Here is a 23,877-nt window from a genome sequence, read left to right on the forward strand (position 1 = left end):
TTCCTGACACTCACAAAAAGTAAGAGGAGATATCAAAAATCGCGGAGAAGTACCCGTGTTCGTTGCTTAAGGTCGGAAGATAATAGAAGGAAGTGATTCCAAGGATCAATCAGAGAGGATCCAACTGTTTTAAAGTAAGATCTTTCTATTGTTTCAGCTATAGATAGAATTGTGACGGTGACTTGTAGAGTTTGTTTGTTATGATACTTGAGGACTTTAGGCTTTATACTAACCTTTGAATGGTCTTGTTAAATTATATGTGAGAGAAAACTTAGCTAATTTTTAAGGTGAAATATCGCGTGTTTAATATTATTGTTAGTAGGTATGCCTGAGCTTGTTTAAGAGAGATTGCTCTAAGTGTGATAAGGTGTTAACCAAGGAAATATTATAGGCACATGGTCTTACAAGAATTGTCTTCATAAGAGTAGTAATTATAATTGGTATAGAGAATTGTCATTGAAGCATAGAACCTGATTTACTTGGAATTTAGTATTGACCTTTTGTACATTTCTTTGATGATAAATAAATTGTTTTCATGTTTAAATAACTTGCCTGATTTCTATTTCCAATGCACTACTCATTAATTCGAATCTGTGTGTGTCCTAAAGTTAGATTGCCATGACTGTAGATTAGTAAATATACGTTGATAGATAAGAGAGGAAAGTTCCGTACGTTTTACTATGTTTTTTCTTCGGAGGGAAATTCAACTCCCACCCACGAAATTGGTGGCGCAGCTAGAAACTAAATAAATTTTCCAATTTCAGTTGAGAATAAACACCAGTAGGTCAGACAAAGGGATTGGCTTTAGCCTGAAGCAATTACTTTGTTCTGTAAGTTTTGCACACGTGAGCTTTATATTATTTGCGGCCATAAGTCAGAAGTATAGTAAAGGTTAAGAAGATAGGTTTAAAAGAGATAACTATAGTTTTTACAAAGGTGCAGAAGACAAGATATATTTGAAGATTTGATAACATATTTAAAATAACTACATTTTAACACTATCTATTTTTGAACAATACTTACAAATCAACCCATATTATCTTTATTGCTTTCTTCACACTTCATGTAGTCAAAATAATCCTCCATGTGATAATTATCATATGCAGTCAGACCTTGCCCAAATTAATTTCTTCTGAGTAATTTACTTTCATTCCTCCCCACCCCAGGTCTTGTACCCAAACTCTAACCCTAGCATATTACTACTATACTACTAATTTCCAATCAAACTCACTGTTGATTCTTTCTTGTGTGTAATTTAATTCACTGACTTCTCTATGGCAACTTCACAGATATAGAAGCGAAGCTTCTCAGAAGGATGTAGGCTGCAGTAAATAATTCAGCTTCTCAGAAAGTAAGCTGAATTATTTACTATCTGTCATGCCCTAACACAAACAGTTAACCTATCAACCAGAATATCAGACAATCCTCATCATTCGTCTAACACTATGGACATTTTCTTAACTAGCTTCCCCTTAGCAACTCTGACCGCAATCTTATTCAAATTTCCTTCTCCACAGTTTGTCCTCCTTCCAGCCAATCTGAGCCTTGTACCCTATGGTACTACAATTGTGCCAACTGGAATGACCTCTGGAATTTTATGCCTCTTTTCCATTGTCAGATTATTGCTTTCACTCTCCTGATCCAAACATCTGCAGTGAACTAATAACTGAAATAATCCTCACTGAAACGAGCCTTCACTCCACTGCAAACCCCCAACTCATATCCAAGCCCTGGTTCTCAAACAAAATGAACCTCTACAGTCCATGATAAAAATACAGCATATGTCCAATGGCTTAAATTAAAAACTACAACTTCTCATTCAGCTTATACAGCAGCCCAAAAGAAGTATAAAAAAGTTATCAACAATTCCAAAGCAGACTTCATAAGAATGAAATACAATAAACTTGCCTCCTGCTTAACCAGCAGTCAAACCTTCTGGTACTTTGCTAAGGCTGTTGGGAATAACTTCTGCCCTTCTATGTTCCTACTTCTCTTTCATTCTGATGGCACTATAGTTACTTCACCCAAGGACACGGCTGACCTCTTGGCTACAGTTTTTTCCTGCAACTTTTGCTCGGATGATGAAGGCAAACTACCTCCCACACTACCACAAACTGCCCACTGAATGTCTCCTCTGAACTTTTGCCAGAAGAACTTCAGGAACACCCTGATTAATCTTGATATTAATAAGGCTTCTGGTCCAGATGGTATTCCTCCAGTTGTGCTCAAAACCTGTCCTCCAGAATTAACATCCATCCTGTATCGCCTATATAAGCTATCATATTCTACTGGGATCTACCCAACAGCATGGAAGCTGGCCTCCATCCACCCAAAAAAAAAGGAGTCAAAAGTCAGTCATCTAAGTATCGTCCATTACTTTCAACTTCATTGCTTTAAAAGTGATGGAGAAGGTTATCAATATCCAGCTTCATCACTACCTGGAGACTCATCAGCTAATTATAATTATTAGCAATCACCAATATGGATTCCACCATTATTGTTCTACAACTGTCCTAGCTAATCTCACCCAACTTTGGACAGAGGTCATGGAAAGATTTGGAAAAACCATGTTACCAGACATGAAATTACAAAGGCATTTGATTGTGTTTGGCATTGAGGTCCCCTGGATAAGCTATCATCTTATGGCTTCCTTCCTGCACTCTGTGATTGGATTGCCAGCTTGCTCACCATCATTCACTGCACATCATCATGGACAGCTTGCTCTCATCAGAAATTCTTCATTAATGCTAGAGTACACCAAACTTCTGTACTAACACCCATGCTCTTCCTTCTTTGCATCAATAACCTTCTCTCTTGCCGACTTGAAATCCTACAGAGTTTTTTTCGTCTTCTGATTCAAAAAAACCTGTAGTACTCAAAGATATAATAAATGCCTCAGGATCTTCCATAACCAATGACTTAAACACTGATCTCCTTAACATCCTCAAGATGGGGTGAGAATAACTTAGTAGTAAAGTTCAATGCCATGAAAACTCAGGCCTGCCTTATTACTTGCAAGAAAGATCCTAACTCACTCCCTCTTACTTTTTGTAATGTTCCAATTTCCTTTCAAGATCAGCATTCTCTTCTTGGATTAATTGTCACATTCAGTATATCCTGGCACACACTCAGTGTTCTTTTCCATTCAAAATATTACATCTTTTCAACTCCTAACACTTTATTAGCCTCAGATCCAATCAACCTTGGAATATTGTTTTGCACATTTGGGGTGGTGCACCCTAGATGACCTTCCCCAAAGAGAATCTATTCAGTCACTATTGCATAAGGCACAGTACTGTTTCTGTACTGTGCCTTTTCTACAGGTACTTTCATGGGCACTGCTTCTCTGAATCGTCCACTGCCATTCTTCTACTTTCTTCTAACTACATAAGAAGCAGAGCAGCCAATGGTCAACACCCATATGCTGTCTAACTCCAAACATACTGAACAAACTTCTCCTTATCTTGTTTCATTCCATCCATCTCTATTCTTTGAAACAACCTCTCCCATACCATTTTTTCCTACAGAGTACAACCTCTGACTCTTTAAGAAACATATCAATAGGCCACCTCTTTCTCCTTAATCACTTATCCACACAAAGCACTGTAGGGTCCTGTGACCTTTCATGTGTGCGGATCATCATAAAAAAAATAATAAAATAAAAATAATTGGCAAAGTTGAACAAATTTTACCACGCAATATAACACAATATAATAAATAAGCAATCAAAACATTCACGAGCTCAGAGACTTGCATCTTCTTTCTTTCCCACACTTGTCAGATTTACATATAATGGTACCGATATTTGATCAAGTTCTTTGAAATGAGTAAATTTGTCACAAACATCATGAGAGTTCTTGTGAAAAAATTGGAAATATTTCTGAAACACTGTAATTTGCATGTCAATGCAGTTAAACAAGTATTCCTCTCAGGCTTGATAGTATTTAATGAGATTTGAAATTTTAGCCAATGTAGTTGGCCAAACAGTAGTGTATCTGCTTTCTCCAACTAACAGGCTGGAGTTGTAATCACAAGCATTGATGTTTGTGAATGTTAATTGGAAGGCATATATTATTTCCCAGTGTGAGGCAATCATCCTGCTTATTGGAAACCTGAAAAAAAGTTCAAATGGATTATTCAATCTATCAGTTTTATACTCTTTGGTCTAATTCTTCAAGATTAAATTTGAAAATAAAAAAAACAAAAAGGACTTCATTCAAAAAGTAAGGTCCATTATAAATAGATTCCGATATAACAACTTATCTTTATATAAAATATGCTAACAACACATTTTCTTCTCAGAGGGAATAAGCAAGGCCATTTTGCCTTAACTAAATTTTGGAAACATTAAGAAGGGAGGGAGAGAGAGAAGCCAATTTCCACCCTTAGCTAATCACAGATTAGACTATCTAGACCAGGGGTCGTCAAAGAAGTTTGACGACCCCTGGTCCGTCGACCCCGTCAAGAGTTTCTTGACTTTTCATCGGCCCCTCTATTTTATTATTACGTAATTATAATAGGACAAGCAAAAAAGATGCTTATGTGAGTTTTTAGATTGTTTATTTTATAGTTACAGTGTTTATTGTATGTATAATATAGTATATATTATTATATTGGCTTAACGTCAAAGGGATACGTTTTTGTTTTTCACGTCCTTCTTAACATTACATATTTGATAGGAGGGATAAATAATATGTAAAATATAAAATTTAATTTAGATAACAAAATAAAAATAATACAATCTTCCTTATATAGTTCGCCCACCGATTAGAGGTCCCTCGACACTTCTGCGCATGTCAGAAAAAGGAGAATCCATTCCGATAATAGGGTAATCAATCTGTCTTCTGGGAAGTGCTTGTTTATTATTACAGGTCGGAAAATTTAGCTTTTCTTTTACAAACATTGTAGTTTTTAAAGTGTAACTATTTTGCTTGTATAACAGTTGGAAAAATGTACGTAGAGTATTAACAAAATTAAAAAAGGTATAGCATAAAACAAAAATTTAACTAAGTTTATTTTTAAGAAAGTTTTCTATAAAATAAAAACAATTATACAGAAAAACAGAAATTTTTTCAAATGAACTTAGATATTCTAAACTTACAGTTGAAAGAACTGAGACACTTTAATGGCCTAAACCGATTAATTATTTATGACTTGTTGTGACTCTTTTAACAAACCCATGCAAAAAAAGGTTGGAAAAAAATACCATTATCAAATCCTTTTAATCTTCATAGTTATCTGAATCGGTGTCCGAATCGCCATCACTTTCACTTAAACTGATCACCAAAGGTTCGCATAATTCTTCGATAATTCCGTCTCTGTCCCAATACATATTTTCCAATGAGGTGACATGAAAGCAATATTTTCCCCAGTTTTGAACTGTAATACTTTCAATCGCCTGTTCTGAAAGTTTAAAAAGTTTCAACATGTCAATATCTCCGGTTACATTGTGATGGCGAATGAACCTTTTCACTTCTGCCCAAACATACTCAATAGTATTAATATCACAATGATATGGTGGTAGCCTCAAAGCTAGAAATCCATGCTCTTTGAGCATCGTGTCGAATTTAAATAGTTTAGTTGTGGGCAAGTTTCTTTTGACCAAATTAAGCAATTCAATTTTTCACATATCTGGGGAATGAGAAATGTTATTTGCAGAGAGCCAATCCATAAGAACTTGTTTCTTATTAGACCAATTTGAAACTTTGTTTAATCGAATAGAGTGTTATGAAGTTATCAATTATAACAACAGCATTTTTAGGAAGGTTTGAAATCATTTTCTTCTGCCCACTTTTTGAGGATCGTAGAATTCATTTGCCTATGGTAATTGGCTTTGTATAGTAAGTTTGAATTCGGTAAAAAACCCATTTCTCCACCCGCACACAAAATTATTATGCGCCGTGAGGCATTTCCGGTTTGTAGCACTCCACAGTCCGCGCGGTTAGCCTAGTGGCTTTGCGCTTCGCAACCATATGCCTGGGGAAGGAGTGTCCTAGGTTCGATTCCCGTCTACGACGTGAGGAGCTTAAGGATCTTCCTCAGCCATAGCCAAGTTAGCCGGTCTTGGGCGTGGGCAGCAGGGTTTTTTCCGCCAGTTTATCTGGGGTTTTTCATCCCGCAAGCAGGCAAACCGGCCCCGTGAACACACAGGTTACAGTCATAAATACTTACGGCAAGGAAGGCAACGGGAAACCACCTTGCTCATAATCATCTCTCCCTAGAATGGTAGCATATAGCTACCCTCCCGCGGCCGTATGGTAGATGGGAACCAGAAGAAGAAGCACTCCACATTCTTCTTTAGACTGCCAACATTTTCCATAATTTAAATTACTATCAATCCAAGTTTCATCTAGATACATAATCGGTTTTTTTTTTCCTCCCTGAAACGTCTTATTGCTCTCAAATACTGTGTTCTAGATAAAACAATGTCACTTCGTTCCATGATAAGTTTCCTTTTATTCTGGGACTTTTTAAAACAAAATCCGATTTCATGAAGTATTTTCCTTAAAGTTTCTCTTTTCCAAGGAAAATTAATTTTTTCTTTAAGCACAGGAATCAATTTCTGAACAGTTGGCACTCTTTTCTCGACCAAGTAAAATTCGTGAATAGTTCTTATAACGTCTACATCAAAATCATTTAAAGCTACGGTTTCGATGGTTTTCTTTACTCTGGCACTTTTTTTTAGGAGATTTAAATTTTGGCTTACCTTCACCTTTTGATTCCCTACGAAATCTTTTAACAGTCGATCCCGATACGCCTGCAATTGCACTTGCACGTTTTATGACTTGAGAAAGTGGAACAAGGAGACCATTCTTATTCGCAGAATGTCAGCACATTATTCAATACTTTTGCAAGAGCTACTGAAACGTTTAACAACAGAACTTGTTGACTGTACTGGATCCATCATACAAATTAATAATAAAAAAATAATGCAAAAAAGCGACAACAAAAATCAAGCTAGTACTAGTACAGCGACAGACAAGAAAGCATGTGATTTCGCATGTTGGCGACCAATTCATACATCCTTCATTTTTTTCTCCCCTTCAGCATGAATATACTATTCTTGGCAAAATGCCAAGAAGAGATCTACAAACGGTGGGCAAACTATATTATGAAAATAAGACTTAAATAAAAGAGCCAATGGGCTTCACGTCGGCGATGTAACATTATTTAAATGACAGGGATATTAAATCCCAGATTTGGCATGAAACTCTTTGATTCCGATCTTTGAGTTTCTTATTCGACTTTGAAATAATGTGGGATTTAATATCCCCTTCATTTAAATAATGAAAATAAGACTTTTAATAACTTAGTATACAATTTACTAACGTTGTCAATGTGAAGGGTGTGCTTCGTGACTCTTGAGAAGATTAGAAATGTTGAGTTCAAAATTAGTAAGTTTCAGTCTTAAATCGCCATGGAATTCTATATCTAGCTTATTTCTTTATTTTGTTAAAACGGAATTAACATGACTGAAAGCTGCTTCAACCATGTATGCGCCGGCCGGCCGGGCAGGAACCACCGACATCTGTTTATTGGTAAATACGTCATTTTGGCCTACTTGATTGGCCTCAGTAACTATTTTCATGACCTTGCTCCATCTTACAAGTCCTATTCATGTCACTGTTCCCACGATTCACTCTTAATTGCATTGTCATTCAGGATGGAGGTAATCCAAGTTAACCGAATTAAATATTACTCATACAATGATGTCTAATATTTTTCTATCCTGAGCCCGAATTGACCCCTAACAATGTTATTCGACCCCTGGGGTCGATATTGACCACTGATCTAGACTATCAATGATTTCAATTGGCATCCAGAGAAGAGAAAACATCAGGAAAAATGAATCTTGAGGTCTCTAACACCATCTATTACTGTCTAAAGTGCAAGTTCTACAACTGATTATATTGAGTTATGTGATTAAAAATCGCTACTTGCCCATGTCAGTAATTGACCAACAACTGGAACTAGTCAAAGGCTTAGTAAAAGTTTCTCAGATCAGTGACTAGAATCAAATTTAGAACAGTCTTTCTATATCCTGTATTATCACCTTGACCCCTTCCCAAAGCATTTCTGGTGAGTTCTCCTCATTGGTCTCCAAAAGATCATCCAACAGAGTTGATGTTTCTTCTGTGAATCCACTAGGAATTAATCTAACATTCAATCTAGTGAGATGTGCCTGACCTGGAAGTTTTCATCTTGAAGGTTTTAATTATCTTAATTCAAAGAAGCATCACAATGCTTCTTTGAACTGTTCTCTGTAGTTGTTATATGGGATATAAGGAATGGTCTGCTGCAATATGTTACTTTTCCCTCATTATGTGTAAGGATAAACCAAATTCATATGCTTTTTATTGTACAACTTTGAGATGTTTGCCCATCTGTATTTCTTATAAGTCTAGCCTAATTAACAAATTCTGTGAGAATTTGTTGATTAAATGTAAAGTACCAGTCATTTCATTCTTATTTCTTTACACTAGTGTGAAAAAAAAAAGTTATAGTACAATAAATTGATGAATAGATACACAAAAGAAGACATACAGTAAGAGAAACAAGCTGATAAGGGATAATTATAGTACAGATACCAATGAGATTTTGCAGCTTTTGGTTGGTGTAGGAAGAACAAGGGGTTATGAACAGAAACTGGCTTAAGGTGTGACTAAGACAAATCTAAAGTCCAAATTCTTTCCCTGCCATGAGGTAAGCAAGCAAACAGAAAGGTCTGTTACCAGATGTGACTTAACATGATGATTACTTGTTATATTGGAATCTGTTTGTAATAGCTTCTAAATTATGTGGAAATTGCTCTTTACATGTAACATATTTTTAGATCTCTTTTTGTTAATTTTAAAATAGTAGACTAAATAAATCTAAAAAAAAGTTGTGGATACACTGATTCATCATCATAATCAAATTCCTGATATGTACCTTTTTTTTGGAGAGGGAGGTATAGGATATTATTATTATTATCATCTGAGACTTCCAGGGAGTCAAGAACTCATCGAGGGAGGCTGTAAATTACCAAACCCCGCTATCATACCTTCCCTTAAATTCATTTACACTAGATGCACTCACTTCCCCTAAGGGCAAATTATTCCACTCACACACTGCTCTCTGGGAGAAAAACCTAGCTCTTGCCCCTTTCTTGACTGAGAACAACCTTAACTTCCATGGATGTCCCTGTGTTCTCTCCCCGCCTTCCATATAATGAAAAATTTTCATCATTTGAAATGCTATAACACCCATTCAAAAAGTTTATAGAACTCTATCATATCACCCCTCATTCTCCTGTTAACCAAAGTCTACAATCCACATACTTGCAATTTGTCATCAAAATCTAAATCCCATAATCTGGATATAATCTTTGTAACTCTTCTTTGCACCCTTTCCACACCTTCTTTATCCGCTTGGAACCTGGGAGACTAATCCGTGCACAGTAATCCAGGTGTGGTCTTATCAAAGCCTTATAGAGAGGCAAAATTACTTCCTTATCCTTACATGTCAAGGTTTGCTTCAACATAGCAATTATCCTCTGAGTTGTATTTACAACTTTTGCTATGTGACCTTTGAACTTTAAATTCTTATCCACCAATACACCAAGATCCCTTGCCTCTTCAGTTTCTTGTAGCATAACCCCGCTAATATAATATGCCGATGGAACTCTAATCACACCAAAGTGGTACTTTACACTTACTAACATTCAACTGATAGTCATTTTCGTTTGCCCAGATTTTCAGTCTATTCAAATCATTTTGTAATTGCTGAATATCAGTAGCATCCCTGATTGCCCTACCTATCTTTGCATCATCAGCAAACGATTGTAAATCTGATGATAGACCCTGCTTGATGTCATTAATGTATAGATGGAACAATAATGGCCCAAGGACTGAACCCTGAGGTACACCACTGGTTACCTTAAATCTGGCAGATTCACACCCACTGTATACCACTTTCTGACATCTGTCTGTCAACCATCCCCTGATCCAAGTCGATAGATTATATTCCAATCCCATATTCTCCAGTTTATGCAACAGTCTGTCATGTGGTATCCTATCAAATGCCTTAGAAAAATCTAATACTATCATAGCATATCCATTCCCTTTATCCAACTCAGCCATAACATTGTTATAAAATATGAGCAAATTGCTTAAACATGATCTTCCTTTAGTAAACCCATGCTGTTCCCTGCATAGTATAGAATGCTTTCTACCCATTTCTGTATGCAAGTTCTTACCAACTTCTCTAAAATCTTCACTACAACACCAGAGATACTAATAGGTCAGTGGTTAGACGGATTAGTTTTTGCACCACCCTTGTGCAACTATCATACATTCCTTCCATTCATGAGCTGAGACTCAAGTTATAAAAATGTGTGAAAGGTCTAGCCAATTCAGTTGAACATTCCTTTAGCAAATGGGCTGATATTTCTTCTGTCCCTATTGACAAATTCTTATCCAGGTTATGCAAGAGCTCTTCAACCTCATTTTCACGAACCTTTAACTCTTCATCCAACGTAGCAATAGTACATGAAAACTTTACACCATCAACAATTTTTCTCCAAATTAATTTATTACCTGTCAGAACAACAATATCATTAGTTTTTATATGTCAGTCTTCTAAGATACTTCCTACTGTATCAATCCACCTCGATCTCTGTGTTCCTGTCGATGTTTTTCTATCATATAGGCATAAAACGTTTTTTTGTTAATCTTTCTTCTTTGATTCTGATTAAGTGACCATGCCATTTTAGATTAGCTCGGCTCACACATTCAATGCTAACAATGTCAAGTCCCTTCCTAATATTCTCATTTTTAATATAGTTTTATCATTTGTTCACACCCCTAATTTTTTCAGAACTCTGTAGCCTCTCCTCTATGTTTAATTCTTTTATTTTTAACCCAGCTCTCACATCCACAAGTTAAAATTTGTTTGAAACTGTTCAAGCACTGTCTTATATGCAGCTAGTTTATTGTTTAGCTTCTCTTATTCCATATCAATTTATTAATCCTGCACACTTTACTAAATTTGGTTAAGGTACATCATCTTTATAAAGTAAACAGCTGAGTTGCATATCTCCAATATCGATATCAATCCTAATGTTACTTTCTTACATAATATAAGCCATACATATAATGAATAACAGTGGAGATAATGTGCACCATTTGTCTCCTCCTGATTTAACATCAAATCATCTTCCTGTACATCCTTTAATTCTAACTGCTGACATAAAACTTAAATATAGACTATATATTGTTCTATATAATATAACATCTACACCATACAATTGTAATTAATTTTGAACAGCTTTTGTCATGGTACCTTGTCATATGTGTTTTCCAGATCTACAAAACTCAAATAGATCCTTGTTATATTCTAATTTCTCAACTTTTTGTCTTTAAGTGAAAGTCTGATCCTGCAAACCTCTATTTAACCTGAAACAGGTTTGTTCTCTAAATTTATCTTCCACAATTTTTTCTGAAAAAGAGGTTATGGAAGAGATATAAGACTCAGGCTAGGAGAGTGACTAATATGGAAAGGAAGGCAAAACTGGAATATGAGAAGAGATTGGCACTAAGATCCAAAGATAATCCTAGGGAATTTTTTAGCTATGCGGCCAGTAGGAGGAGAAATGACTGTGGAAGAATGACATTGTGGGATAAAAATGGAAATTGAGTGAGGGATGTAGAGGACATAGTGGAGTTGTTCAATAAACACTTTATTGGAGTATTTCATCCTGGAGAAGCAAGTTTTAATACTAGAGGGATAGGTTCGAGGTTTAGAGGAGAGTGTGTTCCAAATACTGAGTATCCTGGATGTCAGTACAGCTGTGGGGCTGGATAGTATTTAACTACGGGTTTTGAGAGAATGTGCTAAATAACTGATAGCTCCATTGACTTGGCTTTTCAATGAAAGTCTGACTATGGGAAAGGTACCCAAGGAATGGAAGGAAGGTAAGATAGCGGCATTGCATAAGAGCAATAGCTGACTGGATGTGTCTAATTATACACCAGTTTGTGTTTCATCAGTAGTTGTTAAGATCTTGGAAAAATTAGTTTGGGACCATTTAGAGCATTGGGCAGATGAGGGTAATGTTATTTGTGAGAGTCAACATGGATCTGGTAAGGAGTACTCTTGCTTTAGTAATATGATTGCCTTTTACAATAAAGTGACAAGAGCAGTTGATGAGGGAAGGGAATAGCCTGCCATTTTTTATTTTTTATTTTTATTTTTTTTTATTTTACAAAAGGCATTTGACAGGGTACCACATAAGCTGATATTTAAGTTGCAGCACATGGGTTTAGATGCCGGGTTAGTCAACTGAATTCAGGATTGGCTGTCTGATAGGTATCAGAGAGTTGTGTATGGTGGGGCAGTATCAAGGAGGCAGAAGGCTACGTGGGATCCCACAGGGCTCAGTACTGGGACCTGTATTGTTTATCCTTATATCAATGACATTGTCAATGGATTGCAAGGGGATATTCAGTTGTTTGCAGATGATGTGAAGCTGGGAAGGGTTATTAGTAATAGTGCAAATGTGGCAGCCCCAGGAGGATTTGAATAAACTAGACAGATGGGGAAATGAATGGGGGTATAGATTTAATGCAGCAAAATGTGAAGTCTTGAAGTTTGGGATACATCGATGGGAGGCTGCATACTCTGTTGGAGGAGCTGTACTGAAGGAAGTAGGGGAGACGTGAGATCTGAGGATGATGATTGATAGAAAAATGAAATTCAGGAAACATATTGCAAAGGTTGTGAAGGTAACCCAGAGGATTGCTGTAATAGTGAGGACACTGACCTGCAGAGATAAAAGAGTTATCGTTCCATTGTATAAGACCCTGATCAGATCACACTTAGACTATTGTTCTCAAATTTGGTACCCAGGATTTGAAGGATATAAATTAACTGTGGAAAGGGTACAGAGGCAGATAACAAAGATGGTTTCAGGACTGTACAATGTTTGTTATGAGGACCTGCAGAGTTTGGTAGATAGAAGAATGAGAGGTGATATGATTGGGACTTTTAAACTGTGGAGAGGTAGTTACACGGAGGAGTTCTTTCACATGGTGGAACAGAGGAATTTTCCACAGGAATATTCCTCTGTAATTCTCACAGAGGAGTTTAATTTCCCTTTTTTTATATATGGGTCCTATGATTGCTCTATAATACAATCATTTGGAATTTGATTCTGTGACCAGCCCATCTGAATTATGCAACATAGCCACTGTAAAACTTTTATAATTCAATATTTGAGTATTTCTGGTTAAATATCATCTGCTTTAGATGCTTTTTCACATTTTAGGTTATTTATTTATTTATTTTTTTTTTTTGTCCTTACAAATATTAATTTATATAATCCTGATTGGAGCTTCTATAGCTCAGATTGTATAGACAAGCCCTTTGGCTGGAAAGACCAAGATTAGAATCCCGTTTATGGCGTGAGGAACCTTTATCAACATTCAAATCAGATAGCCAGTCTCATATAGAGGTGGAAGGTTTTTTTCTCCTAGAAACTCTGGTTTTTCATCCCTTAAAACAGGCAAACCAACCCTGTGAACACCCATATCTACAGAAATAAAATACTCACTTTTGGGATACTGGAAGAATGGCAAGCCGACTGCATTAATTGCCTACACCTCCTAAGCAGGGGACTCAACTGGTCATGGACAGATGAGGATTAATCGAAGTGAGATGGGAGTCCTGAATGCATTCCTCTTGAGTATTTTCTACCACATTTCTGTCACTTCTTATTTCTCTCAGCAATCTTTCAAAATAATTTACTCCAGACATCTAGAATATCATTAGTTCATGTCATCCTTATCATCTCCAATTCTGTTTAAAGTATACTCTTTTCTCCATTTTTAAGCTTATTCAATACCCTCCAGAACACTTTGAAAACTTCTATATTCTCATGGTGCACCCTATTAGGTATCTACCTGGATGCTGAACGAATGAGGATGAGCTGGCAATTTGGAATTTAGCCAACCAACTTGCATTCTTATTGGCTTAAACCACAAATAAAATGATAGTACAACATGACAGAATTCCATGCTGGCTAGGGAATTGCCTGAATAAACAAGGCCCCCATTGTTTATGCCAAGAAACCAGGTCGAACAGTGAAAAGTCAGCTACTGGAACAAATCCTGAAACACCCCTCCCCAATTCAACATCACCAGTGTTCAAGATCGGTACTATCAACAAAAGAAGCCTGAATGTCAAAGAAATGAGCTGGCTGAGGAATTGGATAAGTACTACATCGACATAATAGGGGGTGGCTGAAACAACAAAGATGAAAATTGGTGAGATCTTTCTGAGCAATAAATACAAAATGTTATATTCATGCAATAACAATCAGGGAAAAGGAGTAGCTACTGATCACTAAATACAAAGTTAATCTTCTTAAATGGCAGGTAATATACAAGTAGAGTGATGTGGGCAAATATCGGAATGGGGAACTGGACAATGAGACTTTCTCGTAGAAAGGCTTATACATTGGTTATATATGACTACTAAATAACTTAAGGAATCCACAACTTACACTAGAATATAAATTAAATTAAACTTTAATATATATTTCCAATATTTCGGCAACGTCACATTGCCATCTTCAAAGGAACTTAAGATAAAGACACGTGCACGCAGGCACTACACACAGTAAATGAGGACAAAGCGAGGAAGCTATTGTTTCTCCTAAAAGTCCTGATGGTGCCCCCTAGTGGGCTATGTAGTTATTCCTGGCCATTGGGGCTGAAGGTCTCCTGATGTATGTCTCCCAAATTTGGGGCAGTCTCATGCAACCAAATTTGTTGAGGTTTGGCATGTTTCTTAGGGCTGAGGCTGATTCCATGAATGAGATTGCCCCAAATTTGGGAGATGTACATCAGGAGACCTTTAGCCCAATGGCCAGGAATAACTACATAGTCCGCTAGGGGCACCATCAGGACTTTTAGGAGAAACAATAGCTTCCTCGCTTTGTCCTCATTTACTGTGTGTAGTGCCTGCGTGCACGTGTCTTTATCTTAAGTTCCTTTGAAGATGGCAATGTGACGTTGCCGAAATATTGGAAATATATATTAAAGTTTAATTTAATTTATATTCTAGTGTAAGTTGTGGATTCCTTAAGTTATTTAGTAATCACGACAATGAGACCTATTTGTGCCTATGGTCCAAAGGTTCTACTAAGGTAGAAATGGAGAAAATTTTTTGAGGCTTTAGAGAAAGCAACTGACACAATGAAAAAAGAAAAGTTGGTATTTGTTGGGATTTAAATAGCAGAGTAGGAAATGATTGTCAGATATACAACAAAATTTGGAGAAAAGAGCAAAGATAATAATAATGGCAAATACCTGTTGGATTTCTGCTCAGGACATGGCCTGGTTATTACTAACACAATATTCCAACATAAAAAAATGTGCACAAATTCACATGGAGAGAAGAGGCAAGGAATAATAAAAGTATCATTGACTATGTTATTGTTGATAGTGATGTTTTCCCACTAGTGCAGGACACTAGAGTGTACAGAGGATTTGAAATTGGAAGTGATCACCATTTAGTCTTGAGCAGGATAAAATTAAATATCATATTGAAAATAAGAACACATAAGATAGTTTTAAAGTAAATGAATGTTGAGCAGCTCTCAGATGTGAACCGTAGACTAAAATACACAAACATATTCAAGAAAAAATGAAAGAGTTTGAGAACAGGAACCAAACCTTGGAGATTCAGTGGCAAGTCCTGAAGAAAACACTGATTCAGCCAGAGAACCATGTGGTGAGGTTGTCTGCAAGGATAGAAAAAAAAAAAAAAAGAACTCCATGGTAGACACAGGAAGTTAAAGAGGAAGTGAAGGAAAAGAAGTTGGCAGGAAAAAAAGACCCCGAGGAAGACCAAGATATAGGTGGATTGATACAGTAAAAAGTGCCTTAGAAGGCAGAAATATAAGATCTGATAATGTCTTGACAGGTAACAGATTGATTTGTAGGAAAACTGTAGATAGGAAGTAGTGGTGAAGTAAGTTCTTCATGTAGTACTATCGTAATATCTTGTACACCCCCTTGAGGATACATGTCAGAAATTTGATAATGATGATGAGACTAAGGTGGATAAATATTTAATAGATACAAAAAGTTCACCTTTGTATCAAAAGAATCTTCGGTAACAACTGATTAATAGAATAAATTAAAATAGAAGTAACAGATTATCCTCAGTTGCTCACTTTAGTGAGTACGGGTGTGGCAAACCCGAGGTACCTGATGCTGGACCATGCCTTACTTCATGTAATATACATCTGTTATATTATCTGTAGACTGGTCCCTCCTCTTCCTCCCTTGATTCTTTCTTTCTTCTTTTCTTGCTCCTTCCCCCGAATGCTATTAGAGTATTCAAGGGGAATCTTTCCTATTTTTCTATGTCATTCCGTCTTGTGCTAACAGGACATTATCAAACACCGTAACATGATCAGGCCATCAAAAAATGTTCATACCGCATCGTCCGTTGCGCGGGTTACCAAGGGACGCGTTCGGGTTTTAGGCAGAGGGACCCGTTCGAAAAATATGTTACAGTCTCCCTTAGACACCACTCCTCAGCACTCTGCTAAAGGAAACTTCATCAATGGGCCCACTACCCATTAGGGGAGGTGTTTAGGGGCAGCGCAAAGAAATGGTTCTGCAAAAGGACGGAAATGGCAACGACAACGGCACCAGACTATGGCTTTAGGCAACTGGAACATCTTCTCTCTGACAGGGAAGGAGTTGGAACTGGTTGAGGAAGCCAAGCGCTACCGGCTAGACTTATTCGGGCTTTCTTCAACCAAGAGGAGAGGCTCTGGAACTGTCGACCTGGATAAGGGGTGGAAGCTCTACTACTCTGGTGTGAGCCCAACAATGTCTGCTCAGGCGGGTGTGGGGATACTCACAAGCCCCCAGCTGTCAGACTGTGTTGCTGAGTGGATTCCATTGGGGGGGGGGGGGGACGGTATGTGTATTAAGGCTTCAGATGAAAAACCATGATTTGGCTGTGGTGCACGCTTATGCACCACCTAATCTGGAGTCAGAATACTCTGCCTTCCTAGAGAAAGTGGATGCTGCTTTTGACAGGGTGGCAGACATGGAATCAGTCCTGCTAATGGGTGACTTCAATGCACATGTCGGAACAGATGACCAGACATGGAGGGGTGTGGTTGGGAGGAGCGGCGCGTCTGACCTTAACGCAAATGGGTTGAAATTATTGGACTTCTGCTGTATTAACAGCTTGTCCATAATGAATACCTTCTTCCAGCACCGAGAAGTCCATAAGTATACCTGGTACAGGGATACACTAGAAGAAAGGTCTCTGATTGACTTCTTTATAGTCTCAGCAGACCTATTTTCCTCAGAGTTGGACATTCATGTGAGAAGAGGGGCAGAATTGTCAACTGACCACCACCTTGTTGTGTGCACTCTACGGCTTCAGAAACCAGATGCTACCATCAACGCTGGTAGGCCTAAGCAGCTATACCGTGTGAAATGGGAGACATTGGAAAATGAGGCTGTGAGGAAGAATTTTGCAGATGACATTTCCTCCAGGTTCAAAGAGATTCCCAAGCATACTGCAGATGTTGAGGAGGAATGGAAGCTGTTCAGAACAGCTGTCACTGCCTCTGCACTCTCATGGTGTGGCAGAAAGCGGCTCGGCGTGGCAACGGGCAGTGAGAAAAGGACACCTTGGTGGAACCAAGAAGTCCAAAAAATTGTCCGGGCAAAAAAGGAGTCCTACCTAACATGGCTTAGAGTCAGGTCACCTGAGATGCGTTTGCAGTATGCTGAGGCACGAAAAGCTGCTGCTAAGGCAGTAAAGACAGCAAAGCAGAAGGCTTGGGAATCCTTTGGAGAAAGATTAGATTCATCCTATGCAAATGCAAACAAAGTATTCTGGCAGACCATCCGCCGCCTTCGAGGGAGGAAATCGTGCACAGCAAGGGTAATTAAGGCCTCTGATGGTGCACTTTTAACAACCGAGAAGGATATCCTCCACAGATGGAGGGAATACTTTGAGAGCCTTCTTAACCCGGGTGGCCCAGCAGTTGTGGACATCCAAGAGGTGCAGATCGGGGCAATGACTAGTCTCACAGCAGAAGAGGTCCATTTAGCAATAAAATCGCTAAAATCAAGCAAGGCTGCTGGCGATGATAAAATTCGGCCCGAAATGCTAAAAGCCTTAAATCGAGATGGTGTTCTCTATCCAAGCAGCCTGACTCGAGTGTGTCAGGCTGCTTGGATATCTGGGTGAGCACCAAAGCAATGGCAGACAGGCATAATAATACCAGTCTTTAAGAAGGGAGACCAGAAGGATTGCAGTAACTATCGTGGCATCTCTCTGCTCAGCCTACCTGGGAAAGTGTATGCTAAGTGCTTGGAAAGACGGTGCAGGAGCATAGTTGAGTCAAAGTTCCAGGAAGAACAATGTGGCTTTCGTTCTGGTAGAAGCACAACTGACCAAATCTTCACTTTAAGGCAAGTCTTTGAGAAATCTTGGGAATATGCCAAGAATGTCTATACATGTTTTGTGGACTTGGAGAAGGCATATGACCGGGTTCCTCGGGATAAGCTTTGGCAAGCAGTACAGGAGTATGGAGTGGATGGTCAATTATTAGCTGCCATCAAGTCCCTGTATGAATGCCCAGAGTTTTGTGTCAGGGTAAACAGCACAAAGTCTGAACCTTTCACGGTCTCTGTTGGCCTCCGCCAAGGGTGTGTTCTGTCACCCCTCCTTTTCATAATATTTATGGACTGGATCGATAGACACAGCCGAGGCAGTAAGTGTGTCAGAATTGGAAAATGTAGCATTGGACGTCTGCTTTTTGCAGATGACCTAGTTCTGCTTAGCTCTTCCACAGATGACCTCCAGCGGACCCTGGATAGGTTTGTAGCTGTTTGTGCAGACGCTGGAATGAAGATCAGTGTGGCCAAAAATGAAATATTTGTGGTCTCAAGACAACCATCCCAGTGCACTCTAAATGTAAGTGGAGTCCCAATGAGACAGGTGGAGAAGTTTAAATACCTTGGGTCCATATTCACGAATGATGGAAAATGGGACGTAGAGCTAGATACTCGAATTGGCTTAGCAAGCTCAATATTGCGGGAGCTTGGCCGTTTAGTAGTATTGAAGCGGGAGTTAAGCCAGAAGACAAAGCTGGCTGTCTTCAATACAGTCTATGTCCCCATCCTCACCTATGGTCATGAAAGTTGGGTAATAACCGAAAGAATGCGGACACGAATCCAAGCGGCTGAAATGAGGTTCCTTCGAGGGGGTTGCGGGGCTGACAAAACTCGACAGAGTCAGAAGCTCTGCAATTCGGGAAACCCTCAATACTCAAACGCTGCTTCTCCGTGGTGAGAGATCACAGTTACGCTGGTACGGGCACCTGGTCAGAATGCCACAAGAGAGGCTCCCTCAGCAGGCCCTCTTTGCCAAGCCAGAGGGTGGGAGGCCAAGGACTCGCTGGATAGATTATATCCAAAACCTTGGGTGGACACGTTTGGGAATCCCACCAGAACTTGGTGGCAGAGGATCATGACCATTGGAAGTTCCTCTTGCAGCTTTTGCCCCCACAACCCAAGTAGGAAGAGTGGGCCTTGAAGATGTATGTAACAGATTAATTTTAGGCTTCCTGCCTGTCTCAAGAAGAAATCTCTCATATTCTTCCTCCTTATATTACAGGAACACTGAGCATATTGCTGAAGCTCTGAGTCTTCTCAACACTGTTGTATCGTTGTTGTTGTCTCCACTCAGCATTCCTGTTAGGAAAGGAATCGACCTGATTCCTTGCTCTTGTGGCCTGTCTTATTTCAATCAATCAAGTAAATTTGCTACTGTCTGTTCTGAAAAACATTTATATTCAGTAGCATAAAGCTGAGCAATTTGGCTTTGCTGAACACAGCCATCTCTGCTAAGCACAGCCTTGTGGAAGAGAACTGAACTCCTACACAAGAACAGATTGCTATGGATTGTACATAAAGTTGAGAGATTTCTTGACATTATCCAAATTTGAACAAATCTGATTGCCTTTGGTTATTTTCTCCCATTGGAAATATTACTGTATGACTTCTCTAATGATCCTTAATTTTTATTACGTACATTTATATGTATGTTTTTTTAATTTTTTTTTTTATTAAAGTTTAGGACTTTTAACTGTAGTCTCACTTGCATTTTAAAATTCTTCTGTTGCTTGTATTTTAATTGTGCTGTATTAATTAACTGTGTATAAGACGCCTCCAATATTAAGGCAAAATTTTCACACGTATGAAATATTTATCCATATCTTCTATCTCTAATTTTTTAACTGAATGGTGATTATTTTCTATTTCCAATCCCCTGCCTACTCTTGTATTCTGAAACCATTCAGTGTCTATTGTGGGACTGCCGCAATTTTTAATCGAGAGCTGGGCTTGCAAATTATTACCTACTTGGAAACAGTACTAATGCACTTTAGACTTATAACGTTTCATAAGTGCGATTAAAAAAACAACAACAATTGCACTTTTGCTTTCTCTCTATTCAAGTGAATTACACATGCAGCTACATCACACGATTATAAATCATATGTAACGATTTAAAATAATGATATTTTTCTATCTAATGAACCTATGGCTGCTGACATGCTCAAATTTCTAGAATAAACTACTAGACACAGGAATAAAATAACTAATTTAATAAGTATTTACATCATCATCGTATGTTATGCTTTCGCACAGGCCTACATATTTCACCGTGTAAGCTTCCATAACCAATAATCCCGCAGAATAGGTTGGTTGCTCCTTATTCCCAGTAGTATCCCATGTCTATCGAAGCGTGTATTCACGGGGATGGTTTGCCTGCTTTGAGGGATGAAAAACCTCAGATAAACTGGTGGAAAAAAAACCCTGCTGTCCACACCCAAGACCGGCTAACTTGGCTATGGCTGAGGAAGTTCCTTAAGCTCCTCATGTCGTCAATGGGAATCGAACCTAGAACACTCCTTCCCCAGGCATATGGTTACGAAGCACAAAGCCTGGGGCAAAGCCCAAAGTATTCAAAGAGGTTTCAATTTTGTAAGGTTTAACATAATCAGTATGCCATAGGAGTATAGTCTGACCATAAATGTACGCAGAATATGTTAATACAGTACTTCCAAGAGCAAGTGCAAGTGAAGATTCACCTGCTGTTGTCCTTGGAAGAGTCACTTTCTAGACCAGCTAGTAATCTGAATTGGTAAGCTGGTACTGCTAATGAGCATGATCATTGTAATATCATCTCTCCCCATCCTCATGGCTATCCAACCTATCCTCATCTGGACATTTGCACTTTTTACAGAAAGTGGATGAGATTTGAGAATGGGAGTGGTAGTGGACAGACTGAAGTTCAAATAACATATTGCAAATGTTGCATATCATACTGCCACTATGATAAGGAGAAGAAGTACATTAACATACTGGGATAAGGAGGTGGTTGTGCTGCTGTTTAAAGCACTGGTCAGTACACACTTTGACTATTATGCTCAAATTTAGCCACCTGGTTTTCATTGTGACGTGGAAACATTCAAGAAGATCCAGAGATGAATAACTAAGACAATGTCAGGGCTCTGGAATGTGGATTAGAGATTTAGTGGATAGGAGGAAAAGAGGTGATATGATATGATAGAGACGTTTAAGTTACATTTAAGTTAGTGAGGGAAGTTTATCAAATTAATACAGAGGGGATATAATCTCTTGCCTTCTTGTCAAATTACTAAGGCAAGAGGAGAAGAAACAGAGGCCATCCCTGGAAGCTGTGTAACAGTGTGGTGAAGAGTAGATTTTTTTACATAGAGAATTGTGAGTGAATGAAACACATAACTAGAATATGTTGTTAATGCAGGGATTGTTAAAGATTTTAAAATTCAGTATGATAAACATGTTGTCATTTGAATGAACCTTCCATGATCAGTCTGCTGACTCCATGAAGAGGATGATAATATTAGTATTGTGGTGGACCAAAGAATCCTGATCTGGAGACCCTTTTTTTTCTTTTTTTAACCTATGTTAATTTGGGCTTTAATAAGCAAGATAGTGGTATCACATTGTTGATACCACCACCATCATAGTAAAAATCATTTACTAAAAAGCATACATAGAATTCATGATAAACTGAACTTTGCTAGTAAAAGATATTTATAATACATAATAAATAATAAAAAAAAAAAAAAATACAATAATTAAAATTATTTAAGTAATTAAGCCAGCCATCTCTCTGTAACTTTTATGATCTTGTTAATAGGTAATTTATTTATAATTCTTATCTACAATAATCATAAGGAATCATGTTCAAATAATTCATTATAAGTGTGTGTATGTGCATGCATGCACTAATTTATTCCTATCATTTTCTAATAGAAATAAAACTGTAGAAAACATACCTATAATTTGTTTTATTTGCTCCATTTTTATTTTGCCTTGAAGCCTGGTGCTTCTGAAAGTGCAATTTAGAACTTTCCGGAGTAAAAGCTGTTAAACTTAAATAACCATCACTGTCTTCTGTAAAGTTCACTTCAATTATTCCTATAATTAAATCAAGAAATAAGTATTCACTCTTTCATGAAATGGTGGCCTGCAGATGGAAAAAATTATTCGGTATAATTTTTTAATGCAAGAATTATTGTTGTTACTGATTTTTAAGTATAATAGAAAGGAAAACTTTGCTATAATCAGTTTTACATATGAAAAGGAAAAAAAAAAAAATAGAAACTGGAAAATCTGAAAATAAGCTGCAATTACTTCTAAAAACCCGTCAACATTGCGAAAATTATGGGGATGCATAGTATAAGAATGGACTGCCATAATTAGTAATATTAATTAAAAAAAACATTTCCCATATAAAGGATTTGTAACTAACTCATTTTAATCAACATCAAAAATTATACAGATTCAGCCCCTGTGATTTCACTCGGAATGGTCCAATACATAGTAGCTGTGCTTCTGCTTCTGAATGCAAATATATTATTATAATACAGATACCTCCATGGAGTCCGAAGACTCATCATGGAAGATTCATCCATTCACACAACATCTACCATACATCTTAAAAACTCATTCACTTAAAGCACTTACAACCACTGCCGGCAACACATTCCACCCATTCACCACCCTCCAAGCAAAAAATCTAGTCCTAAGACCCTTGCTAACCACACCCTTACACAACTTCCACTGGTAACCCCTGGTTCTCTTCCTTCTTGCCATGTACTGAAAAAAAAAAAATCTTCAGCATCAATCCTATAAAACCCATTTAATAACTTAAATGCTCTTATCATGACTCTCTTTTTTTCCTATAAGCTAATTTTTAAAACCTACAGACAATCACTCTATACTCATAAGGAGCATTCCACAGACCTACAACATCTTTGTCACACGCCTCTGCATCTTCTCCAACACTTTATCCACACAGAATCCAGATGTGGCCTTATTAAAGCCTTGTACAGAGGAATAATAATCACTCTATCACTGATCATTAGTGTGTTCTTCAACAAATGCATAATGTGATGTGCTGTTTCGGTCACTTTGCCAATATTTCCTCTAAACCTCAAATCCTTGGCCTCATCAGTTTTCTGCAGTTCAGTTTAATCAATATAGTACACACCTGCTAATCTCCTTTACCTTTTCCCATACTGCTGGTTTGTTTAAATCTTCCTGCAGGATCTCTGCATCACCTTCATTTACCATTGCTCTTTCCAGTTTAGCATTGTCAGCAAACAACAGAATATTTTCTGCCAAATCATTTCTTACATCATTGATATACAAATTAAACAAACAACAGCAGATCAAGTATCAAGTCCTGTGGTACACCACTGGTCACTTGTCTTCTCATAGACTGAACTCCTCCATA

At 37.8% G+C, this 23,877-nt stretch overlaps 1 protein-coding gene across 3 annotated transcripts in view; it reads right to left on the reverse strand.

Moving 5' to 3' along the window:
* LOC150101124 (inositol hexakisphosphate kinase 3-like) overlaps positions 1–23,877 on the reverse strand; it is a 125,042-nt gene that overhangs the window by 56,576 nt on the left and 44,589 nt on the right. For all 3 annotated transcript variants that reach the window (XM_090402241.1, XM_090402242.1, XM_090402240.1), the window contains one exon: positions 22,415–22,556. In XM_090402241.1, coding sequence (XP_090258367.1) covers positions 22,415–22,556 — 142 coding nt within the window. The remainder of the gene's footprint in view (positions 1–22,414; positions 22,557–23,877) is intronic.

This window comes from Typopeltis vanoorti, chromosome 12 (assembly GCF_054136105.1).
Source record: "Typopeltis vanoorti isolate ZY-2024b chromosome 12, IOZ_Tvanoo_1.0, whole genome shotgun sequence".
Lineage (NCBI taxonomy): Eukaryota > Metazoa > Arthropoda > Arachnida > Uropygi > Thelyphonidae > Typopeltis > Typopeltis vanoorti.